At 39.7% G+C, this 25,355-nt stretch overlaps 1 protein-coding gene across 1 annotated transcript in view; it reads left to right on the top strand.

Annotated features, from left to right (window-relative positions):
• klhl13 (kelch-like family member 13) overlaps positions 1 to 25,355 on the top strand; it is a 234,681-nt gene that overhangs the window by 62,033 nt on the left and 147,293 nt on the right. Inside the window, exon 2 of the mRNA XM_048604950.1 lies at positions 350 to 424. Coding sequence (XP_048460907.1) covers positions 372 to 424 — 53 coding nt within the window. The 5' untranslated portion in view covers positions 350 to 371. The remainder of the gene's footprint in view (positions 1 to 349; positions 425 to 25,355) is intronic.

Below are 25,355 nucleotides of genomic sequence, written 5' to 3'. Positions count from 1 at the left end.
ACTTTGGAGCGATTTTAGATAACTTGCTTGCCAACTCCTCTTATGAACATTGGTCATAACTGTACTGTATCCCTGTAGTTGCAGAAATTGTTTAGAAACTTATGTACTTCTGTGCATTTCCACATAAGTGGATTTTGATTCTAACTCTGAATTCCAACAAAACAATCGCATTATTGCTGACATATGGAATCATAAACCCAGAATTGCTAACAAAACAATGGTCTGTTTTTGATTTTTATAATCGTGTAGACCCAGTGCCACTAAAGATGAATTTTGTTTGTTTTAGCCATATTTTTGAAGAGTAACTGGAGCTCCAATTTAAAACTTTTTTTCTTTATACTTTTAACAGTGGAGGTGCTGGTGGTGAGAACATGGACAACTCTGTGCTCAGAGGGGATCTCATCTCAGCAAGTCTGCATGAGAGGTACTGTACACAGACTTATTTTTGAGAAAGTAACTGTAGTTTATCTGCAGTAAGATCTTCAGTTGCATTTCTTTATCTTTCACTGCTGTTCAGTTATCTCACAGAAAAGCTACAATTTTGTTTTCACTGAACATAAAGCACAGGCCATCTTTGTTACATAGTAGTTAACCTAAATAGAACCTCATTCTCATGAGTCTGCATGGAAGAGTCAAATGTCTTGGTGGGAAACCAGTTGGGCCCTGATAACATTCCCTTTAATAAGGAATTTGATGGTCTGGATTTTCGAGACAGTGTAAATGAGTTTGAGTTGTACTGTGTATGTATTGACCCTCATGACCAAGATCTCCCAAAATGTTTTGTGTCATTTCAGGTTTAGTCTCCTGTTTTTGTAGGCAAACGCTCAGTTACTTTGCAAGTAGTTCATCTAACAAATGTTACTGAGGTGCATGAGTTAATCTAAACAAAATAAACAGTTTAAACAGAAACAGAAAATGCTGGGAATACACAACAGGTCAGACAGCATTTGTGGAGAGAAATTGATTTAATGTTCTAGGTTGAGATGATTCATCAGAAATGAAAAACACAGAAATGAAAAAAGTTAGACATCTGACAGATTTTAAGCCAGTACAGAGGGAAAAACAAAAGGGGATGTCTTTGACAACGCTAAAATCAGGAGGGATTAAATATCTAAGGGGATGCTGGTATCAAGCAGAAGGGGTAGACTGGCATGGGATAAGAGAATTGATATGTCAGGTGACAAGAAGCTGGTTTGTAAAATTAATTAGTTTTTTCTGCCAAGTGGTCACCCAGTCTTGGACAGAGAAAGGACTGCAAATGCTAGAAGCTAGAGTCAATAAATGCGGAGCTGGAAAAGCACAGTCAGTCAAACAGCACCTGAGGAGCAGGAAAGTTAACATTTCGGGCCGAAACCTTCATCAGGTCACCCAGTCTTGTTAGGCCTACGTTGTAGAAGGCTCTGTCATGAGTAGCAAATGTACTATGCTGGAAGAAGTACAAGGGAACCATTCTTTGAACAAAAGATCCCAAGAACTGCAGATGTTGGAAATCTGAAACAAAAACAGAAATTGCTGGAAAAACTTAGAAGGTCTGGCAACATCTGTGGAGAGAAAGCAGAGTTGATGGCTTGAGTCCAGTGACACTTGTTCAGAACTGATTGTAGCTGGGAAAACATTGGTATATGCACTTAAGATGGGGGAGGAGTAAACAATAGGGGGGAGACGGAACCCATAGAGAGAGAATAACAGGTGGGCAGACAAAGGGATGGGTTAGGTCAGTCTGGGAGAATGAATAGCTGCTAATGAGGGGACTGTTGAGGGTTGGTTGTGGTAGTAGCCCCTGTGACAACAAGGCCTGGTGTGCGCGGTTGGTGTAAGGAAATGGGAGAAGGCGCTCAAGCACTCAAATTATTGACCTTGATATCAAGTCCCGAAGGCTGCAGGATCCCCAAGTGGAAAATGAGATGGTGTTCTTTCAGCTTGCACTAAGCTTTGCTGGAACACTACAGCAAACCTGAGACAGATGTTGGCCAGGGAACAAAGTGGTGTGTTGTAGTAGCAGGCAACAGGAAGCTCAGGGTCATTTTTTTCAGACAGAATGTAGGTGCTTTGCAAGGCAGTCAGGCAGTATCCACTGTAGAACAGACCACATTGTGAAGAGCAAATACAGTAGACTGGATTAAATTGTACAATCATATAATCCCTTTAGTGCAGATGTAGGCCAATCGGCCCATCAAGACTGCAGCAACCTTCCGAAGAGCATCTACTCGGATATATCTCGTTACCCTATCCCTTAATGCCTCAATAACCATGGGTAATCAACCTAGCCTACACATCCCCGGACACTACACAGCAATTCAGCATGACCAGTCCACCTAAGCTACACATCTTTGGACTGTGGGAGGAAACCAGGCACTTGGCCGAAACCCCCACAGACACAGGGAGAACGTATAAACACTACACAGATACCCAAGTTTGGAATCAAACCCAGGTCCCTAGCACTGTGAGGCAGTAGACCTAACCACTGTGCTGTTGTGCTACCCAAGTGCAGGTAAATTGTTGTTTCACCTGGAATGTGTGTCTGGGGCCTTGGGTAGTGAGGAGGGAGGAAGTAAATGGGCAGGTGTTAAACCTTCTGCATTGCAAGGGTAAGTGTTAGGAGTGGAGGAGAAGTGTCCTAGAGGGAATGGTCCCTGTGGGATGCTGACAAGGGAGAGAGAGGAATGTGCGAGAGGTTGAGGAATGGTGGTGAATGATCTGTTGCATGTGGATGCTGGTGGGGTGGTAAGTGAGAACTAGGGACCCTATTGCTATTGTGGGAAGGAAGAGAAGGGGTGAGAGTCAAAGTGTGGGAAATGGGTCTGACATGGCTTAGGGCTCTGTCAATCACTGGTGGTGGGGAATTCTTGGTTGACGAAGGAGATGGACATTTTGGAGGCCCCTTTTGTAGAAGCTGGCATCATTGGAACAGATATATTGATGATGGAGAAACTGGATGAATGGAATGGAGTCTTTAAAAGAAGCGGGGTGTGAGGATGTATAGCCCAGGTAACTCAGTCGTTGGATTTGGCGTTGATATTGGTGGGCAGTCCATCCCCAGAAATGGAAACAGATGTCAAGGAAGAGAAGGGAGGAGATGGAGATGAACCAGATGAAGATGAAAGTAGGGTGGAATTGAAATTGACGAGAGGGGAAAGCAGCATTGATGATGTCATCAGTGTGCAGAGAAAGAGTTGTGGGTGGGACCCAAGTCTGACTGCAACAAGGAATGTTCCATGTACCCAACAAAGGAACAGGCATAACTAAGGCTATCCTTAGCCACACCTTTTTTCATCTGGATGGCATATTTGGGCTTGGATACTGAGAAGGAAGGAAGTAAAAAGGGACAGGTCTTGTATTTCCTGCTCAATTAAAAGCAAAATATGTGGATGCTGGACATCTGAAAAAAAACAAAGTGCTGGAGAAACTCAACTCTGGAAACATCTGTGGAAAGAAAAATAGAGTTAATGTTTTGAGTCAAATATGACTCCTCTTCAGCTTTCAGACCTGCTGAATTTCTGTAGCACGATATGTTTTGGTTGCATTTCCTGCATTTACTTGTGAAGGTGCAGTGAGAAGTCTATTTTGGAAGTTGGGGGCAGTGTGTGGTCATTGGAAAAATTGATCAGAATTTGGAGAGAACTGTCTGTTTGGAATTTTGGAAAGAAAGCAGAGGGAAAGAGGTATATGATTGTTGAAATGGGACAGGATGGTTAATTAAACATGGTGACTGGTGAGCTGGAAGGTGAGGACATAAATAATCCCAAAATGATTCTAGGAGTAAGAGATATTAGAAATTGGATCATCACAGTTGAGGGCCCTGTCAGTGCAGGTAGAGGAAGCTTTAAGGGGTGAATGTCTACTCTTCATTCTAAATTCTATCTGATCCAATAGCGAGCTATCTCCTTTTGAGAAAAAGGAAAGATGCATTGGAAGCATTGAAGGCTGTGTTCTCAAAACAGATGCAGTGGAGATTCAGAAGCTGGGAGAATGGAATAATCAGTTTCCAGTGTGTGATGAATTGTCAAGGAACCTGGGGAAGGAGGTGGGCTGGCATTGGTTGATTGTTGATCCCTTGAGATGGAACATGTGAAGGAAGGTTTGGAACTTTCTTTTATCTTTAAACACATTCAGGTAATGCGGATGTTGATGGCTGGGTGATTTTTATTTTGTCCATTCCTAGTTGCTTTTGAGAAGGTGGTGGTGCACTGTCTTTTTGAACCACTGCAATCCATTTGGTGTAGGGCCACCCACTAAACTGTTAGAGAGGGAATTCTAGGTCTTTGGCTGGGTGACACTGAGGAATGATGTATATCTCTATGTCAAGATGGTGAATGACTTGGAGAGGAGTTTGCAGATGATGATGTACCCATATATCTGCTGCCCTTGCCCTTTTCAATGGCAGTAGTTGTGATTTTGGAAGGTACTATGTATGGAGCCTAAGTGAATTTCTGCAGTGCATCTCATAGACATTGCTGCTCCTGTGTGACAGTGGTGGAGGGAATAAACATTTTTGGTGTGCTGTCAATTAAGCTTTGTCCTGGATGGTGTCAAGCTTCTTGAGGCTGTTGGAATGCAGTCATCCAGGGGGGTGGGGAACATGCCATCATACTTCTGACTTGTGCCTTCTAGATGGTTGACAAGTTTTAGGAAGTCACATGGTGAGTTTTTCACAGGATTTGAGCCTGTGACCTGCTTTTGCAGGTTGTCCAGTTCTGTTTCTGTTTAGTGAATTTTTGTTGTTGGAATTAATGACGTTGAACCTGAAGGATCAATGGTAAGATTCTCACTTGTTGAAGATGGCTATTGCCTGGTATTTGTGTGGCTTTGTCAACCCAAGTCTGGATGTTGTCCAAGCTAGCACATGAACATGGACAGCTTCAGTACCTGAAGAATTGTGAATGGTGCTAAACATTGAGCAATCATCAGTGAACATCCCTACTTCTGACCTTATGGTGGGAAGATCATTGATGAAGCAGTTAAACTGGTTGATTGGAGGATGCAAGCTTGTGGAACTACAGAGATGTCCTGGAGCTGAGGTGATGGATCTCCAACAATCACAACTATCTTCCTTTGTACTAGGTATGATTGCACCCATTGGAGAGTGTTCCCCTGATTCTTGAATTGACTCTAGTTTTCTGCAAGTCCTTGAGGCAATATTTGGTCAAATGTAGCCTTGATGCCAAGTTTTAGAGCACACTTCCTCAGTATTGTTACCAGAGTGTTGAAAGACCCTAAGCCTTTGCAGTATCCAGTGCCTTCAGTCATTTCGTGATATCATATGCAGTGAAATAAATTGGCTGAAGTCTGGCAGCTCTGATGCTGCGGACTTCGAATGGAAGCCGAGGTGGATCATCCACTTGGTACTTCTGGCTCAACATTTTCACTGATGTGCTAGGCTCCCCCATCAATAAGCTTGGGAATTTTTGTGGAGCCACCTCGTCTAGTGTGTTGTTTAATTGTCCACCAGCATTCATGACTGGATGTGGCAGGACAATGGGGCTTTGATGTGATGCATTTGCTGTGGAATTGCTTAGTTCTGTCTACACCTATGATGTTTGATGCAGAAATTATCCTATGTTGCAAGGTCATCAGGTTGGCACCTCATTTTTAGATATATCTGTTGCAGTTCTTAGTATGTTTTCCTGCACTCTTCATTTAATTGATGTGACTCTGCTGACTTGTGGATAATGCTGGAGTGGGGTTATGCCAGGCCATGAGTTTGCAGATTTTGCTGGAGCATAAATCTGTTGCTGATGACTCTCAGTGCTTCGTGGCTGTCTAGTCTTGAATTGCTCAGTCTGTTCAGAACTTATCTCATTTTAGCCCAGTGGTAGTGTCCCATAGCACGATCGAGGATATCCTCTATGTGTAGATGGGACTTCTGTCTCCACAAGGATTATGTGATGGTCACCCCCACTCCTACTGTCATGGAGCAATTTATTTGTGGCAGACAGATTGAGAGTGAGGGTTGACGTTTTTTTTCTCTGTTTCTTTGTCCTTCTATTACTTGCCATAGACCTACTCTAGCAGTTTCTTATGACTGCAACGGCTCATTCAGTCTTGGTGCTGCCAAGCAACTCCTGGTTATGGTCAATGACATTCCCCATCCAGAGTATATTTTGCACCTCTGCCACCCTCTTCGAGTGGAAAGCAAATTTGAAGATTTTCAGTCCAAGAGCAGGAAATAGCATTGATACAGCCATAAACGCGCTGGGGTAAAATATGTGTGGGCAGGGTCTGGTTAGGATTGGAACAAAGAATGTTTTAAAGAACATGTTAGGTTGATGCATCTCCTGTCATTTCAAAGGTGGTAGTTGAGGGGTATATACTGGCCAGAACAGTAGGACAATTCCTGTTTCCCTTGAATATTTGTACAGATTTTGTTCTTCCTACATGATGGTGGGAAGACAGGACTCATTTAAACATTTCATTTTATAAAAATCATTTTTGCCATCAGTACTGCACTGAATTATCAGTCCATATTGCGTCTGGTTCTGGAATGGGGATTAAACCACCACTTATTGGATGGGCTGAATAGTCTGTTTGTGTACGTTAATTGATTGTGCCTTCTTTTTGAGGCCTGAAAAGTTTTGTTGTTTTGGCCCTCATTGGCCACAGAAAATGTGAGGGATGACACAAAACAAAACTTAAAGCACTGGACAGATGTACAAAAATTGGAAGGTTTGGACTGTTAGTTCATTTAATGGTCGTTATATAGTCCATGAGTGAGGATTTACCACGAGCTTGAAAATTTACTTTAGCCAGCTCAGCTGTTGTTATTGCAGCATTCTTTGGAGCTTCTGTGAGCTCTCTTGCCTCATGGCATAAAATGGAAAGGAGGCAGTTATTCCAGAAGTTTAGAAAGAGAGTCTTGCAAGTTTGTATAAAAAAAGCAAAAGGCTTTGACAAAATTTTAGTAAAACTCATGCATTATCACTTAAATTGGAACTTGATAAATCTTAATCACACAAATTTAGAAGCATTTTTATTGGCAATGCAGTATAATACTAATAATGACATAAAATGATAAAGCATGTTATGAAAGAGATTTAGGACTTAATAATTTTGTTCCATTTTTAATCAATTGACATCAGTGTACACTTAAGGTATCTCCTTCAGTGGGCTTGCTCTGTTATTCTGACAAGGGATGTTTCAACTGGAAAATATGCTTTTTTAATCGTTGGATAAGCAGAGCACGACAGCTCAGTCTTCTGTGTTGGTGCTTTGCCTGCAGAATTGATGAACTTGCAAACTTGTCTTTGCGGAGCTAGGCTCAGCAGTGTGCTGTGAAAGTGAAATTGAAACATTTCATCTCACTGGAGACACTGCATCAGTGATGACTGCAAGTGCAAAGGTCACAGATGGATGAAGGACTTGTGATATAACCAGATACGTCAATTTTCTACTTCAGAAAACATTGCTTTTGACCAATTTCATAACATTGATGCTTATGAAGCTTGTAATTGGGATAGAGAAGAATTTGATCCGGATGTGGCTTAAGTTGTGTTGTCTGTAAAATAGCAAGTAGACCAAAGGTGTAGAGATTGCAGACCTGATGAAATTTTCTTGTAAGTTCATGTTGAAATAAAATTGTGGCATTGGGATCAATTATAAACAAAATGTAACGTCAACTCACATGAGATATCAAGATTGGCAAAAGAAGTAGGCTTTAATTCGATGAAATCTATTACGAAGTATTTTTAAGAGGAAAACTGTATTCTTTGGTACTATTTGTAAACTTAAAATGAACTCCTTTCATATGCTGGGTGATGTAATTAGTATTACTTTGTATTGTTCAGGGTCTCTGCAGCAGGTTTATGAAGATGTTTTGTCCTTAGGCTTTTCCATCAGATTCAGAGACTGAAATCCATTTACATACTCCTCCAAAAGTTTCTTGTCTGTTTAAGCAGCTGTAGTTAATCATTTTAAAATAGCAGAATAGATTTCTATAAGGATTTAAGTAAGAGGATGACAATGTTTTGGCAGCATTTTAAATCTCTGCATGGGGTTTAATCTATAAGTCCTTCCAGTCTCTTTCATCATTAAGTTAGATCATGGCTAAAAATGTTTCAACTCCAGTTTCCTGCACTTGGAGCACAATTGACGATTCCTTGCTAAACAAAATTTCCTGAGTTTTAGGTTTGAGATTTTGCTTTGACAGCCTCAGCAACTTTTTGAGGGGGAGTGTTCGAGATTTCCACTAAGACTTGTGATATTGGCACTTTCAGACAATAAAAGCCAATTTGACATTGCTGAAATTTGGTGAGCTTCAGTCAAGCTGCAGGAGAACTACACTGAGTGCTGAACAAGGTTTTTGATGTGAATTTCAATTAGAGAATTAACAACCACTTGCAGCTTCGAGGCATTGACGAACGAGTCCTAGGTTATGGGAACTTTCGTTGGCCCCTCAGTACACATTCTCCATTACTTTGCTCATGCAAATATCAGCTTCACAATACTTGGAAGAACAAATGTGCATGTACATACCTGCTCTGAACGAGATCTATTTTTGTAGACAGATTTTACACAGATGACTCTCCTTGAAGAGAAGAAAGCTGTGAGGACATTGCTATGAAGGTTTTCAAAATCGTGAGTCGGTTAGATAGAGTAGACAGGGAGAAGCTGTTTGCACTTGAAAAAGCAGAGGTCATAGATTTAAAGTGATGTGCAAATGAAATGAGTGGTGTGAGATAAAAACGTATTCACATAGCAAATAGTTAAGGTATGGAGAGCACACCCTGCAAATATGGTAGAGGCAGGTTCAAATGACGCATTCAAGAGGGCTTTGGGTGATTATTTGGATCAAAGTGATATACAGGGATATGGGGAAACTGCAGGAGATTGGCATGAGGTAATAGAACTGAAATAGGCACAATGGAGCAAATGGCTGCCTTCTGTGCCATAACGATTCTGTGATATGTTCACATGAATTTTGTGCACTGAAGGAGGGTGATATTGATGGAATGAGAGTCTAGCATGAAATTTATACATTACATTATACATTACAGAACATTTTCAGCTTTGTAGCATTCAGGGATCTAACTTTTGACTGCTGCTGTTCAGAAACCCATGGCTGTTTGTAGCAGTCCTGTATGCATAATCAGTAACACATGTTTGTTAAACATTACTAATACTGATTGTTACCTGCACATTGGTTTTCCTCATCAATTTTAGCCCAAGTATCTGAAGGGATTGAGATACTTTTTTGCCCAGTACAAGCAACAGTAAGGAGTCTTTCAAGGATGCATAAATTTAATTCAAGAATTAACACTTGATTTAAATAAATGTATTTAAAAGGTACATATGATGCAGTCTTTCATTTTAAATTATTTGCGATGCACAAGATTCTTTTCAGATCATAATGCAATGGGTTAAAATAACAAAGATGCATTTGTGATGAAGACAGTTGGATCTGTGTTTCTGTTGTGTCACTTCTAATAGTTGCTGTCAGTGTATGAACTCTTAATGTTGGCAGAATAAGATGGTTTGCAGTCGACACGTCACAGTCATTTATTGTTAGCATTGAACCTTGTGGCGAATGCTGCAGCCCCTGCTTGAATATGCCCCTTTGTATCACTAAATAAAGCAATCCTCAGTTTGATCTTCATGAAATCTAACAAACGCCATAAACGAAAAGGAAAGAGCTTGCATTCTATAGTGTAATTTGCAATTTCAGGATATCGCAAAACATTTTACAGTCAGTCAGATACTTTTTGAGGTGTAGTTGCAGTTGTAAGTAGGAAATTTTGTGCAGTATATTGTGTGATAAATATGCTAGTGACGAGGTAATCTGTTTTTTGTGTTGGTTGAGGGATTAGTGTTAGGTAAGGAGCAGAACTGACACCACCATTGCCCCCCCAACTCCCGAAAAGTCCATTCTTCTTTAAAATACTGCCATGACACCTTTACCATGAGAGGGCAGATAGGGGCTTCAATTTAAAATCCCGCCTGAGAAGTGGCAGTTCCAACACCACACTTAAATATCTAGTTTTAAGACTTGAATCTATGACCAGATGTGAATGAGATCAGTGAGCGAGTGCCTGACATGCTGACAACAAAAATGAATGGGTTATCTGCAGAACAGAGAGAATGTGTCTGCAGTTAGCCACTTATTGCCACAGTGTGCATGTCAATTTGAAACTGTGACTAATATTGTCCATGATCTGCTACTTAGAATGCAATTAACGGCGGTCTTTAAAATTATGAAATGCTTTGGAAGAGAGGGCACTTGTGGAGGATTTGCCAACAAATCAGAAAAGGAATTTGGGAAGAGATGTCTCTACCCAGAGAGTGGTGAGAGGTACCAGTGTAATTAAGACCAGTTCTGTAGATACAGCTAAGGGAACGATATGTAAGCATATGAGGGAGAAGGGCAGTAGGGCTTTATGCTGTTAGCTAAATGAAGAAAGATGGCAGGAAGCTCCAATAGACCACTAGGGAGATTGTACAGCCTCTTTCTGTTGAATGTGGTTTTAAATTAGTTGATTTGATCATCCCTCAACTTTCTTAATTTCAGGGAATGCAAATATCATGTATGCAACATGTTGTCATAATGGCATTAAATTGTTGATTTTGTTGAATGTGCACTCTGCAAAGCCATTGCAACGGAGACTGAAACTGGATGTAACAATCCAGTTAACTTTAGTCTGTAATAATTAGATCATTTGTACTATTTGCACTGAACTGTAACCAGAGAATAATTAATTATAAAAAGTAATATGAAGCTGTTCAGTGGTTTTTCACAATATGTCGTGTTTCAAGGCCAATTTTATGTTGTACATTAATGCATGGAGAAGCATTTTTGATGTTCGAGAGAAAATATCCTTTGTATATTCTGTTTCCCCCACTGCTGCTATTAACTAAGCTTGTGCTTCAGTCATCTGTTTATGTTGCTTTGCTTAGTGAATATTGAGTGTAGTGCAGCTTTTGTCTATCTGGGCAATGATTGATTTGTCGTGAATTATCCCTCTCATCTTCCGACATTCATATGGACTTCAGAGATTTGGAATTGACTGCGTTCAACGTTATTCCTTGCCCCTTCTTCAAGTTTCGATGTGCGAACCAAAGCAAACTCCAGTATCCACTCGAGCCTCCTTCTATTCTCCTCCATCTACATCTGTCAACAATACCTTTGATTCCTTTCTTTTGGAGCAGCTAGTGCAATTTGGCAGAATCGTCAACATTACTTGCTCTTAAATCCATTCTTTGCCTGTGGCTTCTCATGCAGAGATGTCATCTTTATGGCTGCAACTGCTCATACTGAGTATTATTCATTAATTTGTTTACTGTTTTAAAGCCTGCTGGTTTATACCCCGAACTACAGTCTGACACTTTTTCCATTCCTCTGTTTTTCCAAGTTAATTGTGGCAAGTAGTCTTTCTGGTAAACTGGAATATCAGTTTGATTCCCAGTTCCTGGTAATATTAAGCAGATAAGGATGTCTTTGGATTCAAGGACACTGTTGAGTCTGACAGCCATTGTTGTGTGACAATGAATTCAAGAGAAAAGCGCCACCTCAAAACCCTAAGATGGTGTATTTGGAGTAAAACTGCTACGATGGGGCAATTTTTGGTGCTAGAAGCAAATATTTAAAAGGACAGCAGCATTTTAGAACAAACATACAAATTACTAAGGTCTTAACTGGTCTGCTGGCTTCAGCATGTTCTACAGATGAGTTTTCATCCATAAATTCTCAGTCAAGATTCAGCTAAGTCAGCAGAAAAGTCTTCAATAATAAAACAAAAAGCACAATTTAAAAATGAGATTCTGACTTGTATGATAGTGGAGTTGAACAGCAGGGACGGAGGCTTTTTGACCCTTTTGTGCCTCTGTTTCTTTCTTTTTCTGTCACTTAATTTTTATACATTTCAAATAATATGTTTGTCACTGTTATACTAACAGAGAGAAATGGGTAGGCAGATGCAAAGTTGCTGCAGAAATGAATGAAGAAGGGTTTCAGGGTAGCCAGGCAAAGTGGGTATCTTAGTGTGTTCATGTACATAATGATGCTGAAGTACAGCTATTATTCTCTTCAATCAGAATTCACAAACACTGCTGTTGTCAAATTCACAAGGAATTATTCCAGAATTTACATTTCTTAAATCATCACAGTGGTGCAGTATCTGTTGCCTTTGAACCCTCATTAATGTAGAGAAGAAGCTAAGCCTGTTTCTTCCACTTCAGCCATAGATTTGTGGAGCTCAGTTGGTCAAATGCTGAGAACAGATTGTATTTGTACAACACTTTTAACATAATGAAAAGATTGTAAGCACTTCACAGGAGCATTATTAAATAAAACATTGCACAGCTTGGAGTTTGAATGCTGGCAGGTTCCACCATTTTAAGTGAATCGGGATCTGCAAAGTAGATGAGCCTTCAGGTATTGAAGCAGGTTCACTATTAGCATGTCAGTTTCTAAATTGCTGTGACTTGTCAGTGCTCCTGACAAACACCTTTTGTCTGATTTGTCTCATTGCTGCCTGAAACATTTGAAAGAGAGATTTGATGAGCAAGTTCAGGTGTTTCAAATGTATCCGACCCTTTGTAGATTACAAATTGCATTTGTGTTATTCAGGATGCTTGGCAAGAGATTTGCCCTCATGTTCTGAATTTTCTATTCCTGTAGCTGTGGGAAGCCTGAAACTGCAATAAACAAATACATCACAATGAATCAAAAGTAGCTTCGCAGATGGGACTTCGTTTGATGACACTCTCAGGATTTCATTGCCACAAGCTAGTGGTGTACATTCTTCATTTTGGACATTTGGAATAACAAATGCTAACTGACCTTTGCATTTGAGTTTTTTTTTAAACTTCTGACCAACTGACTCAGGATTGAATGATAAAACCTACAACAATTGGTTATTTTGACTAATTCTAGTCTCAGAAAGGAACTTGAGTGCCTACTCACTGACTTGTACTTGGTTTTTTCAATTGTGTGTGATACCATGTGCACTGACCCAGGACCATCCTGGTGGACATACCGAGAGTGAATCAGCTGCGATGGTGTCGCTCACACATCTCCTTTAAACTTATCCCTTCTTACTTTAAACCTGTGTCCCCTTGTAATTGACATTTCTACCCTTGAAAAAGACTTTGACTATCCATTCTACCCATGGCTTTCATAATTTTGTAAACTTGTATCAGGTTGCCCCTCATCCTTCGACATTCAAATGAAAACAAACCAAGTTCATCAAGTCATTGAGCTGTACAGCATAAAAACAGACCCTTTGGACCAACTCATCCATGCTGACCAGACATCCCAAATTAATCTAGTTCCATTTGCCAACATTTGGTCCATATCCCTCTAAACCCTGCCTATTCATGTACCCATCCAGATGCCTTTTAAATGTTGTAATTGTACCAGCCTCCACGACTTCTTCTGGCAGCTCATTCTATACTCATTCACCGTCTGCATGAAAAAGTTGTCTCTTGGGTCCCTTAAACCTTTCCTCTATCACCTTAAACCTATGCCTTCTAATTATGGACTCCTCCACCCTGGGGAAAATCTCCTGATGCGTGCCCCTCATGATTCTATAAACCTCTGTGAGGTCACTCCTCAGCTTCTGACACTCCAGGGAAAATAGTCCTAGTTTATGCAACCTATTCATGTAGCCCAAACCCTCCAACCCTGGCAACATCCTTGTAAATCTTTTTTCTGAACCCTTTCAACTTTCACAACATTCTTCCTCTAGCAGGGAGACCAGAATTGCATGCAGTATTCCAAAAGTGGCCTAACCAATGTCCTGTACAGCCACAACATGACCTCGCAACTCCTATACTCAATGCACTGACCAATAAAGGCAAGCATACCAAATGCCTTCTTCACTATGCTGTCTACCTACGACTCCACTTTCAAGGATATATGAATCTGCACTCCAAGGTCTCTTTGTTCAGCAACAATCCCCAGGACCTTACCATTAAGTGTGTAAGTCCTGCCCTGATTTGCCGCTCCAAAACGCAGCACCTCAAGTTTATCTAAAGTAAACTCCATCTGCCACTCCTCGTCCCATTGGCTCATCTGACCAAGGTCCCGTTGTACACTGAGGTAAACTTCTTTTGCTGTCCCCTATGCCACCAATTTTGGTGTCATCTGCAAACTTACTAACCATATCTCCTATCTTCACAACCAAGTCTAGATCCTTGGTATATCGATGCTACTAAGGGTTCTGCCATTTACTGTATACTTTCCTGCTGCATTAAGATATTCCAAAATGCATCGCCTCGCATTCATCTAGATTAAACTCCATCTGCCATTTCTCTGCCCCGGTCTCCAGCCTATCTATATCCTGCTGTATACTATAGCAATCCTCCTCCCTATCCACAGATCCCCCAATCTTTATGTCATCTGCCAATTTAGTAATCAGACCACCTGCATTCTCCTCCAAATCACTTATATATGTTACAAACGACAGGGGTCCCAGCACTGATCCCTGCAGAACACCACTGGTCACAGATCTCCAGTCCGATAAATACCCTTTCACTGCTGCTTTGTCTTCTTTGACTGAACCAGTTCTGTATCAACCTTAGCAGGTCACTGTAGATCCCATGTGACTTCAACTTTTGTATCAGCCTGTTGGGAGGGACCTTGCCAAAGGCCTTGCTAAAGTCAGTAAAGATACCACCTACCAACCTGCCCTCAGTCATCTTTGTCACTTCATCAAACTCAATCAAGTTTGAGACCTTTGCTGCACAAAGCTGTGCTGCCTATTGCTAATGAGCCCGTATTTTTCCAGATGCAAGTAAATCCTGTTTCTAAGAATCTTCTCCAATAATTTCCCCTACCATTGGCGTAAATCTCAGCAACCTGTAATTTCACGGATTATCCCTGTTGCCCTTCTTATGTAAAGGAACAAAATTGGCAATTCTCCAGTCCTCGAGACCTCTCCTGTGACTAAAAGGGATATACAAAATATTTGCAAGGCCCTGGCAATTGCTCACCTATGTACCTCAGCATTTTGGAATAGATCCCATTTGTCCTGGGGACTTGTCTTATTGTAATGTTTTAAATAACACTCAAAACCAGGACTGATGTATGAATAGAATCCGGATTAATTAGGACTATATTCAGTGGAATTTAGAAGGATGAGAGCGTATCTCATAAAAATTCAGAATTCTGGACAGGATCAATGCAGGTAGGATGATCTCAATAACTGGGGATCCTAGAATTGAGATTACCTATTTTTCTTATATTGTGTTTTCCTTCCTATTTTAAATAAATGCAGAGATTCTTTTGCCCTGGAACACCTGTCTACTGCTTCTTTCATTTCACATTCCCTGAATAAGTGAAGCGTCTAGAACCAAGAATCTGGGAGTGATGTGAACCATTAAAAATCAGAAAATAGTTGATTGCAAATCAGAACCCTCAAACCAGAATGTCGGACAATTTGACTGGGTGTAACTGAAAGTATAGTTGATAAACAAAAACAAATTTATTAAATTAAACTTCATTAACTCCTCCAAAACTCTTTATGCCCTTTGTTCTAATTTGCATCCAGTTCTTTTCGTATATCTCCTTTATGTTTGCTGACTTGGGGCTCCAGTTGGTTCCAGATTTTAAATTTTCTTCTTTCTGTTGGACTCCCTCATCCCTTCCAATCTCAAACTTCTACCAGTCATGCAACTTTTAAAGATTTGTGAATTTCTGCAACTCTGGTTTTCTGTGTGGTACCCAATACCTTCACCCCACCATTGGCAGCCAGACTTTCAGCTGTCTAGATCCAAAGCTCTGAAATTCACTCCTGAAAACTCTTCCATTCTCTCCTCCTTTAACATTTACCTTTTTCACCAAGCCTTTACTCATCTGTCCTAATGTTACCTTCTTTTCCCTCTTGACAGTTTTTATCTGGAAACAATTCAGGTAAGCTGGTAACTTTTTACATTGTTCACTTTACTCTGTGAATCGACTTATGTAAGTACATCTCAAATGCTATTTTGCAAGAGGTGTGTTAGTCTTGGCACCATATCTAAAATAATGCAACAAAGAATTTGAACTAAATGTGTTGAAAGGTTTATGTATACTTCTGTTTCATTCTGTAATGTTTGTGACAGGCTTACCGATATCGAGAAGTGCTCATCTGCCTCTGTATTAGGAACTTGTACATGATGTTTATTGCTGCATCTATTTTTTGCATTCTCAACTAAACTGAATGGTGAATAATTATACCTAGGCGATGCCACTGGGGTTGATGATTCTGGGCTTGAGAATCCTCTCCCTGAGGAAACTCTAAGTGTTGCTTTATTTTGCCACCAGAGCATTTACTGATGTTGGTCATTTGTCACCCTTGCCACATTTCCTGTGGTAGTATAACGCTGAAGTCTGTTAGTTCTCAATGCTGTTAGTGAATTGATACTTGTTTAATGTTTGCCAATACTCAGTAAATCCAGTAACGATATCAAAATGATTTACCTCTTAAGCTCAGTTTGTGATGCACAAACTATTTCAGAGTGGAAGTATTGAATATTACTTTGGTGTATCTGTTTGATTGCAAATAAAAGCATTGACAGTTTCAGTAATAAAATACCTGACATTATAATGGCATCCAAAAATCTGAGTTGCAGTAAATTTGACACTGGTCGCAGATTGAAGATATACGATTTGGTAATGATTGACCAAAGTTTCATGGATGAAGAGTGCCTGGTCCTGTTCCTTGTAAAAGTGCTGACGTTATTTGCTATGTTAACAGAGCTGATGAACTTAGACTAATGCCGCGCTCACATCATTTAGTTATGTGAGAGCTTTTTTTTTCAAAACACCCACAATATAAATGCACAGGCTGTGTGAATGAATGACTTTGCTTTTATACAGCACTTTTAAAAGGTCAGGAGGAGTCTGTTCAACCCCTTTAGCCTGTTCCATCATTCATTTGGATCATGATTGACCAGTGCCTCACCTCCATTTACCTGTCCCTGTTTTCATATCCTTGATACCCTTGCTTATCAAAAATTAGTAAAACATGGCTTTAAAAGCTCCAATTCCTCGCTGGTATTCACACCATTTGAAAGCCTGACGGGATGGTTGGGCACAATTTTTGCCACTTCGTGTTAAAGTGCTTTGAATTTTCCATTCTGAACAACCTAGCTCTTAATTTTACGATTGACTGAGTCCTTGTTCGAAATTCCCCACCAGACGAAAAAATTTGTTGACCCTAATGGATCCTATTAATCTTTCAAACATTAATTCAATCACCAGTCAAATCCAAAATTCCAAGAAACTTAATACATGCTTATGCAACCTGACACCATCATTCTAACCATGTAAGCCTGTGTGTTATTGTTCTGAATCTGCTCTGTACCCCTTCCAAGTACAGTGCTTGAGCTGTATTTGAGCTTCGTTTGTCCACTTCATCACTCTTTCACACTTTTTCCTATCTCTCCCACCTCTGTCTGCTGCCATCAAAATCTCTCTGCTACGTGTAACTTTTCCCGTTTGTCCCCTTCCTTTCTCCCTGCTCCCGGTTCTCATGCTCTCTGGTGCCCCTCCCTTTATTTCTCCCTCTCACTCCATCTGTCCATCTCTCCACTCACCTTTCTTTTGTCCCCACCCTACAAGCTCCCCACTTTTGAACTCCATTGTACACAAGCTTAACTTCCTGAATCTTTTTCAAAAAGTCTCCTTGTAACTTAACTGTCTAGCTGTGTGGTTATTTCCTTAACTGCTTGAACACCTGATCATTGCTTTTTCTGCATCGACTGTAGGTGCGTTGGGACATTTCATTACATTAACACGTGCTTGTGTTGTTGAAACCAGTAAACTGCCTGTGTTCTGCTCAGAATTGGCTAACGTTTTTTTTCTTGCCACTACCTGAATTCCTGCAGGACAGAATCTCAACCTTTCAGCAGACGTAGTAAATGCTTGTTACATACATTCCCCAAATGTGAACTTATTCTCTTAGTTGAATAGTGTAGTTGAAGGAAGTAGTTTTCAGATGGAGTAGTGTAACGTCTCACAGGAAGTAGTTAGCTTGAAGCAAGAAACTTTGGTAAGGAAGGGAATGTTCAGAACAAGGGTAATTATGTACTTAAAAAGCTTCAAACTGTACATGCCTTGGGAAAGTTGGATGAAAATCATGTAGATTCAATTTCACGATAAAGGTTAGACGTCTCTATCAGCAGATGGCTGCCTGTCCCATCTGTCATTTTGTTGGAATGGAATCTCCTTCAACTTTTGTATGCATAATTTGAAGTGTAATCTTTGTGATTTAATTAGGTAATGTAAGCACTTCTAAAGCAATGTAAGTGCAAAGCAAGTTCAGAATTCTTGTGTAATCGCTGACTAAAACTAGAGTCGTGGTGGACTGACATCAGGGTGAAGTGAATTCAAATTTATGGAGAGTATATCTGACTCCACTTCACTTTGGAATCGACATATAATTTAACTTTCATGTTTGAGTTTGGCATGAAGCTGAAATTACTTTAAAATGACCTACAAGTAACAATGTAAACACATCCTTAATGAATCAGCAGTTATTAAAAAGTAAATTGCACACATTGTGTAACTGTGGCAAAGATGGTACTGCATAGCACACAGATTCATGTATCATCACTTTGAGGGTTTTGACCTAGCGACACTGAAGGTGTTATGAGTCAAAATGGTGTGTGCTTTGGAGGGAAATTTACAGTTAATAGTCCCATTGATCTGCTGCCCTTGTCTTTCTTGGTGAAGGTCACAGGTTTGGAAGGTGCTGTCAAAGGAGCTTTGAGTTGCTGTAGTGCACATTCCTACAAAAGTGTAATGATAGTGGAAGAATTTGATGTCGATGTGGTGCCAATCAAGAAAGCCAGCACCTCCATTCATTGGGGCAAGTGGAAAGTGTTCCATCGTGTTTCTGACTGTTGCCTTGTATATGGTGGATACTGGCCAGACTTCAGGGAATAAGGAAGTCGTTGCATGCTGGAGCATTTCAGCCTCTGACCTGACTTTATAGCCATAATATTTGTGGCTCATCAACTTAAATGTCGATCCATTAGTGACCCTATTTGGTTTGAGTGGAGATTTCAATGATAATGTTGTCAAATGACCAGGGTGGTGATTTCTTACTAGAGGTGGTTATTGTATGACACTAGTGTGCTGTTTAATGTCTCTAGCCCATTTTCTGTCCAAGTCATAAGTGTCCAGGTCTTTGTGCATAGCATATGAATTGCCTGAAAAGTTGTGAATGGAATTGCTTGGCAACTGATATGGGGCTGCACATCAACAAATTGCAAAATACGGAGGGTAGGCTTCGTAGATTACAGACATAAGGTGACTTTGGAACACACTTCTTTTGAAACTTGTATTTGAATTTGATCCAGATTGATACAAATTGCGGGTGCTCTTAATCCACTTTTTAACCCACACGAAACCAGAGCAGAAAAACTGCTTCAAACTTGTAATTAAATGGCACCAAATGGGCAGACTATAAGACAGAACATCATAATTGTTTTTGTGCAGAATACAAATGTCACTGACTTTGCAGAGCTAGATTCCACCAGCAGTGAATGACGACATGATCAATAGTATCTCTGACAATGTTGATTGAGGGAAATATGTGGATTAGGACAAGAGGAGAGTTTTCTTCATTTAGAATACTAGCTGAAGGTGCAGAAGGGGCCACACTTTAACATTTTGTTTGAATGGCCGTCTCTGACAGTGTATACTTCTCAGCATGCATTAACGGCTCGGGTACTTTGTACTGTGACTCAGGTGAGGGTGGGCCAATTGAAGCAAACTCCTTTGATCATATTATTTACTGTGATATCTGGGTTTATGCCATGTTTTCTGATCTAAATAGTTTTCTGAATGGTTTAATGAAGGACAACTGATTCACAGTCCTGTAGTGATGCCAGGAGTTTGGTGATTACCAGGTATTCTTTTAGACTTGCAATGCCTCAGGGTTCTTGAAGTTTATTTGTTGGAGTCATAAACAGAAATAGAAGTCAAACTACTTTTTAAATTACCAGGAGAGTTCTACAACTTGCTGTATATTTTTGGCTGAGCCAGACAACATTACTTGTTGAAGCAGAGTGGGGGAGAATTTGAGACTCGGCGGTCCCGAGTAGCTTTTGAGTTCAGGAAGTTCTGTTTGATGACAGCACTCTGGCCAAGCTATGGAGTGTTACAAAGCTGTAAGTGTTGGAGCAACTGGAATCATCCAGACCCTGCAAACTGAAAGTAGCCATCTCTTCCTTCCTCCTTCCATCAATGCCCCACGATCTATCGGAAAAAAGGTCAAGAAAACTTAAAGAATTCTCAAGAATAGACATGCATCTGTTGGATCAGTTGTCAAAGTGAATAATGAATAACACCCAACAGACAATAGCATGTCATTGTTGAAATATGGGTAAAATCAAAATGACTATAAGAAATAAATTTTCACCTGCATTCTGACTTTAATCTTCAGAATTTTGTTTAGCCTGTCTATATTCTTTTTTCCACCCATACTATGTGTCAAACTGTTTCCCTTTTGTCTGTCTTAATCATGCATGATTGTGGTTGCATTTGGAGTTTTTGAAGGGGTAAAGTTTTTAAGCTGCATAATAGCATAATATGAAACCTACGGCTAACCAGAACAAATATTCCATTCTGGCTCCCCTAGACAACCAAAAGTAATCCAGAGGATCCTTGTGTAATCTGCAAATTCTGATAAACACTCAGAATTAAGACAGTCGTAATGGAATGAATAATTTACAACCTCAGTTGTTAAATTCTGCAATTTGGTCATCAGTTTGTCACAAAGCTTAATGCTATCAAAAATCCTCTTGTAATAAAGTAATAGTTTGAGAATTTTGAGCTTTGCTTTGCTTTTAGATTTCTGCTGCATTGCACAACCAGACCTGAAGCAGCAGAAAACAGAAGTGGACTGGAATGACAGTTGTCAAAACCTCTGCTGGGCACAAATGGTGAAACCTCTGGGACGTGTGACTTTTATATGAACCTCACCAAGAACCAATGCAATTTGCTAAAAGAGCAAACAGACCAAATCTACTCCTAAGCTTGACGTTTGCAGTGAAATACAAGCTGGTTTCTTCTCTATATTTGGAGACATTTTGTTCTGAGGTATTCTTGGGTGACACCAACAATGTAATTTAAGGAAGTACCTGCGTCTGTCTAAACTTTATTGCCATATTATTTGGAATTATTAATGTTGCTGATGGTCAGGAGTAAAATATGAACCCTATCAGAAATCACAGATGCTCATGCTCATGAAATGTTTTTGTTGAAAGACCATTTTGCTGCCCTCAAAGGCAATCTAGAATGAGCAGCAAATACAGGCCTTGCCAGTGGCATACTTGAAAAAAAAGCTGCAGAAATTGCTTCTGCGGTTACCAAAGCTATCCTTTTGTAATCACTTTAGTTATCTTTTGCCTTGTGTGTAAGAATATGTTTTAATTATTAGTGATGATTGGATTTTATTCTCTACAAAGTGGAGTATAATCTGTTTTCGTATATCATGGTATGTAAGTCAACCTTTGAATTTGAAGCCTCCAAAAATCCTTTTTAAAAAAAGATCGATTTTAGATGCTGGGTATATCATTTGAACCACAGTTGTGGGTGGCCACCATTTTAGTATGGCATGCTTTTTTGAATGCGTTTAAAATGTTTTTAAAAGTCCAATCTTTTGTCTTCACCATTCAATAGAGTTCCTTGCTGTTGTGGACCCGTCTAGACCCTCTCAATATATTTTATGAAGGTAGCCCAGACCCTAACATTTTCTTATTTTAAAGGTAGATGTGAAGTGCTGTGTTCCACATGTGACGTTAAGCAAAACACAATTTATTTAAACGTTACAGTTAAAATACAGACAAAAGAAAGAGGAATTTAGAATAACAAGTACTGGGGAACTTAACCGAATAATAGATACGGTAATTAATACTAATTAACTATTCCAGTATAGTAACATCCCATAAACATACCCTTTGGCAGAAAGGCAAATTCAGACTTAGATTATCACATGCAGTTCTCCAAACCAGGAGAAAAAACTTCGAGAAGTTCATAGAGAATAGAGGCTAGGGGACATTCACTGAAGCTTCCAACTCTTTTGAGACCCCAAAGGCCTCTGCTTAAAACTAAACTGAAAAACTGTAAAAGCTAGAAAGCCTGGTCTGAGAGAGCTGGCCATATCCAAGCTGCTTCCATTGTTCCAACTTTGTAAAAAAAAAACCAAGGCCTCATGGATTGTTTACTTTCTGGGAGACAGCTTGTTACCTTTGCCTTACAACCTCTCTTCAAACAAAAAATGTCTTAAAGTGACAGCATCATTACATTGCTGAGATGACTCAGTGTATTCTGAAACATCATCCCAAAGATCCCAGTCTGGTGGTGGTGTTGTTGGAATATTTCCTCCATAACAAATCATATTCCTCACTATTCATTCAGTTAGCAATTCCATATTTTTAAGCCATCCATTGACACTTGGTGTCCTAATCACAATTTGGCAATAAAACCACACAAAGCATCAAGTAGGGCAGTACACACAGTTCCACCCTTTGTGAGGATTTCTTTTTCTCCATCAACCATCTGCCAATTCCATTCAGCACAAACATCATTCTTAAATGGTTTATTGAGACACGTATCCAAACCTAGAGCTATGGACGTTAGCACCCCCTTCCCCCAGTATAACTGCTGTGTGTGTGTGTGTGTGTGTGTGTGTGTGTGTGTGTGTGAGATTACTTTGCAGGTATTCCTTGATCTCATTGGTTATATGGAGTCTGAAAATGAACTAAGAAGCTGCATTCCTCACATAGGCTACCAGGTCATCAATTCCATACATTACCAATTCATGACTTTTCTCCATTCTCAACTCTCACGCTAATCAAATTACTGCATGGAATTTGATGTTTGCCATGATGGTACTTGCTTCAATTATATTGTGTTCCTTGATCTCATGAGCCTCTGTGAAAGAGTTTCCTTTTGTCTATTTTTAAGCCGTTGTATTTAACCATGTATTATGAACTGCCTGCTCCAGAGCAGGCAGACTATCTTTGCAACTCTTTTTTTGCTATTTCAATCCGTAAAAGATTTTAGTTAGGTGTGGATGTCACAAGCAACAAAAAAACTTGGATTTACAGAACATCTTTAACATTGTATAACACCCCAAGTTACTCTGGAATATTAAACAAGAATCAACGCCAAGCCAGCTGAGGAGAGCTGATGGTCAAAGTTAGTTTCAGGAATGTTATGAGAAGGCGTGAGAGGGTTACTAAGGAAATTACAAAACTTTGGGGTTGGACAGCTGTGATAAGGCAAATATGGTAGAGCAATGAAAATCAGGTGTGCAAGAAGCTGGAATTGAAAGAACACAGATCTATCAGAGCGAGTTGTGGGATTGTTTGAGATTACAGAAATCGAGATAAGTAAAGCTACACAGGATTTGGTAACAGGAATAAGAATTTTACAGTTGAGGGTTATGGAGCAAAGATAGGTAAATGGAATTGAGATATGTCTCAACCATGACCTCCTGGGGTTTGCTTAAAGGGCTGAAGCCCATATCTAACCATATCTATTAAATCTCCCAACATCATCATCTCTTTTAATAAAACAATCTAACTTTTAAAGTTTAGGCTGTGTCCTTAACCCCTCACCCTGACTGTAGTGATTCTACTTCATGAAACTGAATGTACAGGTAAATTGTTCTTTCAGCTGATTGGAGTGTTTGAACCTTTGGACAGTTAGAAAGACAAAGTTTAAAAAGTCAGACGTTATACTCAAAGAAAGTGGTTGCTGGAAAGGGAGAGGATGTAGGAAATGTTTGAGGAGTGGGCTATGACCTCTTGGAGTGCATTGTCCCTTCAAAATGCTGAAATGAGTGGACAAAGGAAGATGTCTGGCAGTATCCCATGTGGTGACTGCTATGGTAGAGGATGATGTGTTGATACTGGTACATTTAAGGTGAAGGTTTTGTTCTGAGAGAGCATACAAAAGGGGTGAGGTCAGAAGTGTGGAAAAAGGTACAGACCCTCAAAACATTGTCCTGTTAACACATAATACAACTTTGAATCAGAATGTGCTGTCTTTTGCTTACAGATGATTGAACTGTATTTGTCATCTCTTCACTATTTCATCATCATCTAAACTTGCGTTCCCAAACTATCTCCTGTGCATTCTGTCATTATTTTGTGCCACCACATTTGGGCAGTACTCTTATCAAGTCACACTTTCAACCAGTTAATGTATGTAGTGAAATTAATTGGTTCTGGAACTGGATCTTATGGTAACACTGCCATCTGATTTACATGCACTTTGAGAAATTGGCTTTATATGTGCTGTTTTTCTTGCTGCTAATCCAGTCAAATAAAATTTGTTAATCTTCCCTTAATTGTAGCCTAACTTTCTCTGTTAAATGACTGTGTGTTACCTTATCAAAGATTTGCTGAGATTCTTTTTTAATATCAAATCATATTTCCCACATCCAAGATCTCACCACCTGGTCTCTTTCTCTACTTAATATTTTTATGTAATTCATTGCCAAGGTCTCTTGATGCTTGGGTGAAAGCAAACTGTGTTCGATACTTGTATTTCTTTTCAAAACAACTTGGTGATAAACTCGGAATTTACAAATCTCACCATAGTTTGAAATTGTTGACGTGTTACTCTCTAATCCATTGATCAATTTCATTCTGTAAAGAGAATTCCCTTCAATCTGAGAGTGTACAAGATTGAACCGTGGCTTTTACTGCAGTTAGTGAAATTATGGCAATGCCTCGTGACTGGATTGGAGAAATTTATGGGATTTATAGATGTTGAGTGACTATTAGTTAATTGAGAAATCAATAGAGCAAAATAACTTCCTATTCCCATTTTCAGTATGCCATAAAACACCTCTTCATTTGGTTAATTACTTGTTTTGATATGTAGTTTGTTTATTGAAGTAGATCTTGCAGCCGTTTACGCAGCAGATTCCTATAAATATCAGTGTGATAGGGATCAGGCAATCAAACTAAAGTTGGATGCAAGATAAATGTTGGCTAAGATACTGGAGAAAACTCCTCCCTGCACCCCAATTCTCAAAAATTGCCATCAGATTGAGTAAGTCCACTTGAAGCGATTTGAATTTAACTTCTCAACCAAAAGATTATCTGGTTGACATAATGACAACTTCAGCCAAGATTTTTGTCTTGTCTTTGTTTGGGGTGTGAATCCTCTGATTCTGGTACAAATCTTCCCACTGAGCAAAGGTTAACACACAGAGACATAACTGAGATTGTAACACACTTGAGTAATTTTCTTTATGTAGTGTCAGCACACTCATTTTGCTGGAAGTTATCCGTAGGACAGTCCCACACACCTATCACTTAGATTTATGGAAGGATGTCAGAAATTTTTTGTTTGTCAAGGTATGATTGATGCCCACAAGTTTTTAGATTTTCATGAGCTCCTGGGGTACTTGAGCATA

This window comes from Rhincodon typus, chromosome 14 (genome assembly GCF_021869965.1).
Source record: "Rhincodon typus isolate 14 chromosome 14, sRhiTyp1.1, whole genome shotgun sequence".
Lineage (NCBI taxonomy): Eukaryota > Metazoa > Chordata > Chondrichthyes > Orectolobiformes > Rhincodontidae > Rhincodon > Rhincodon typus.
The sequence above is the reverse complement of the archived record's forward strand: the minus strand, read 5'-3'. Positions and strand labels throughout refer to the sequence as shown.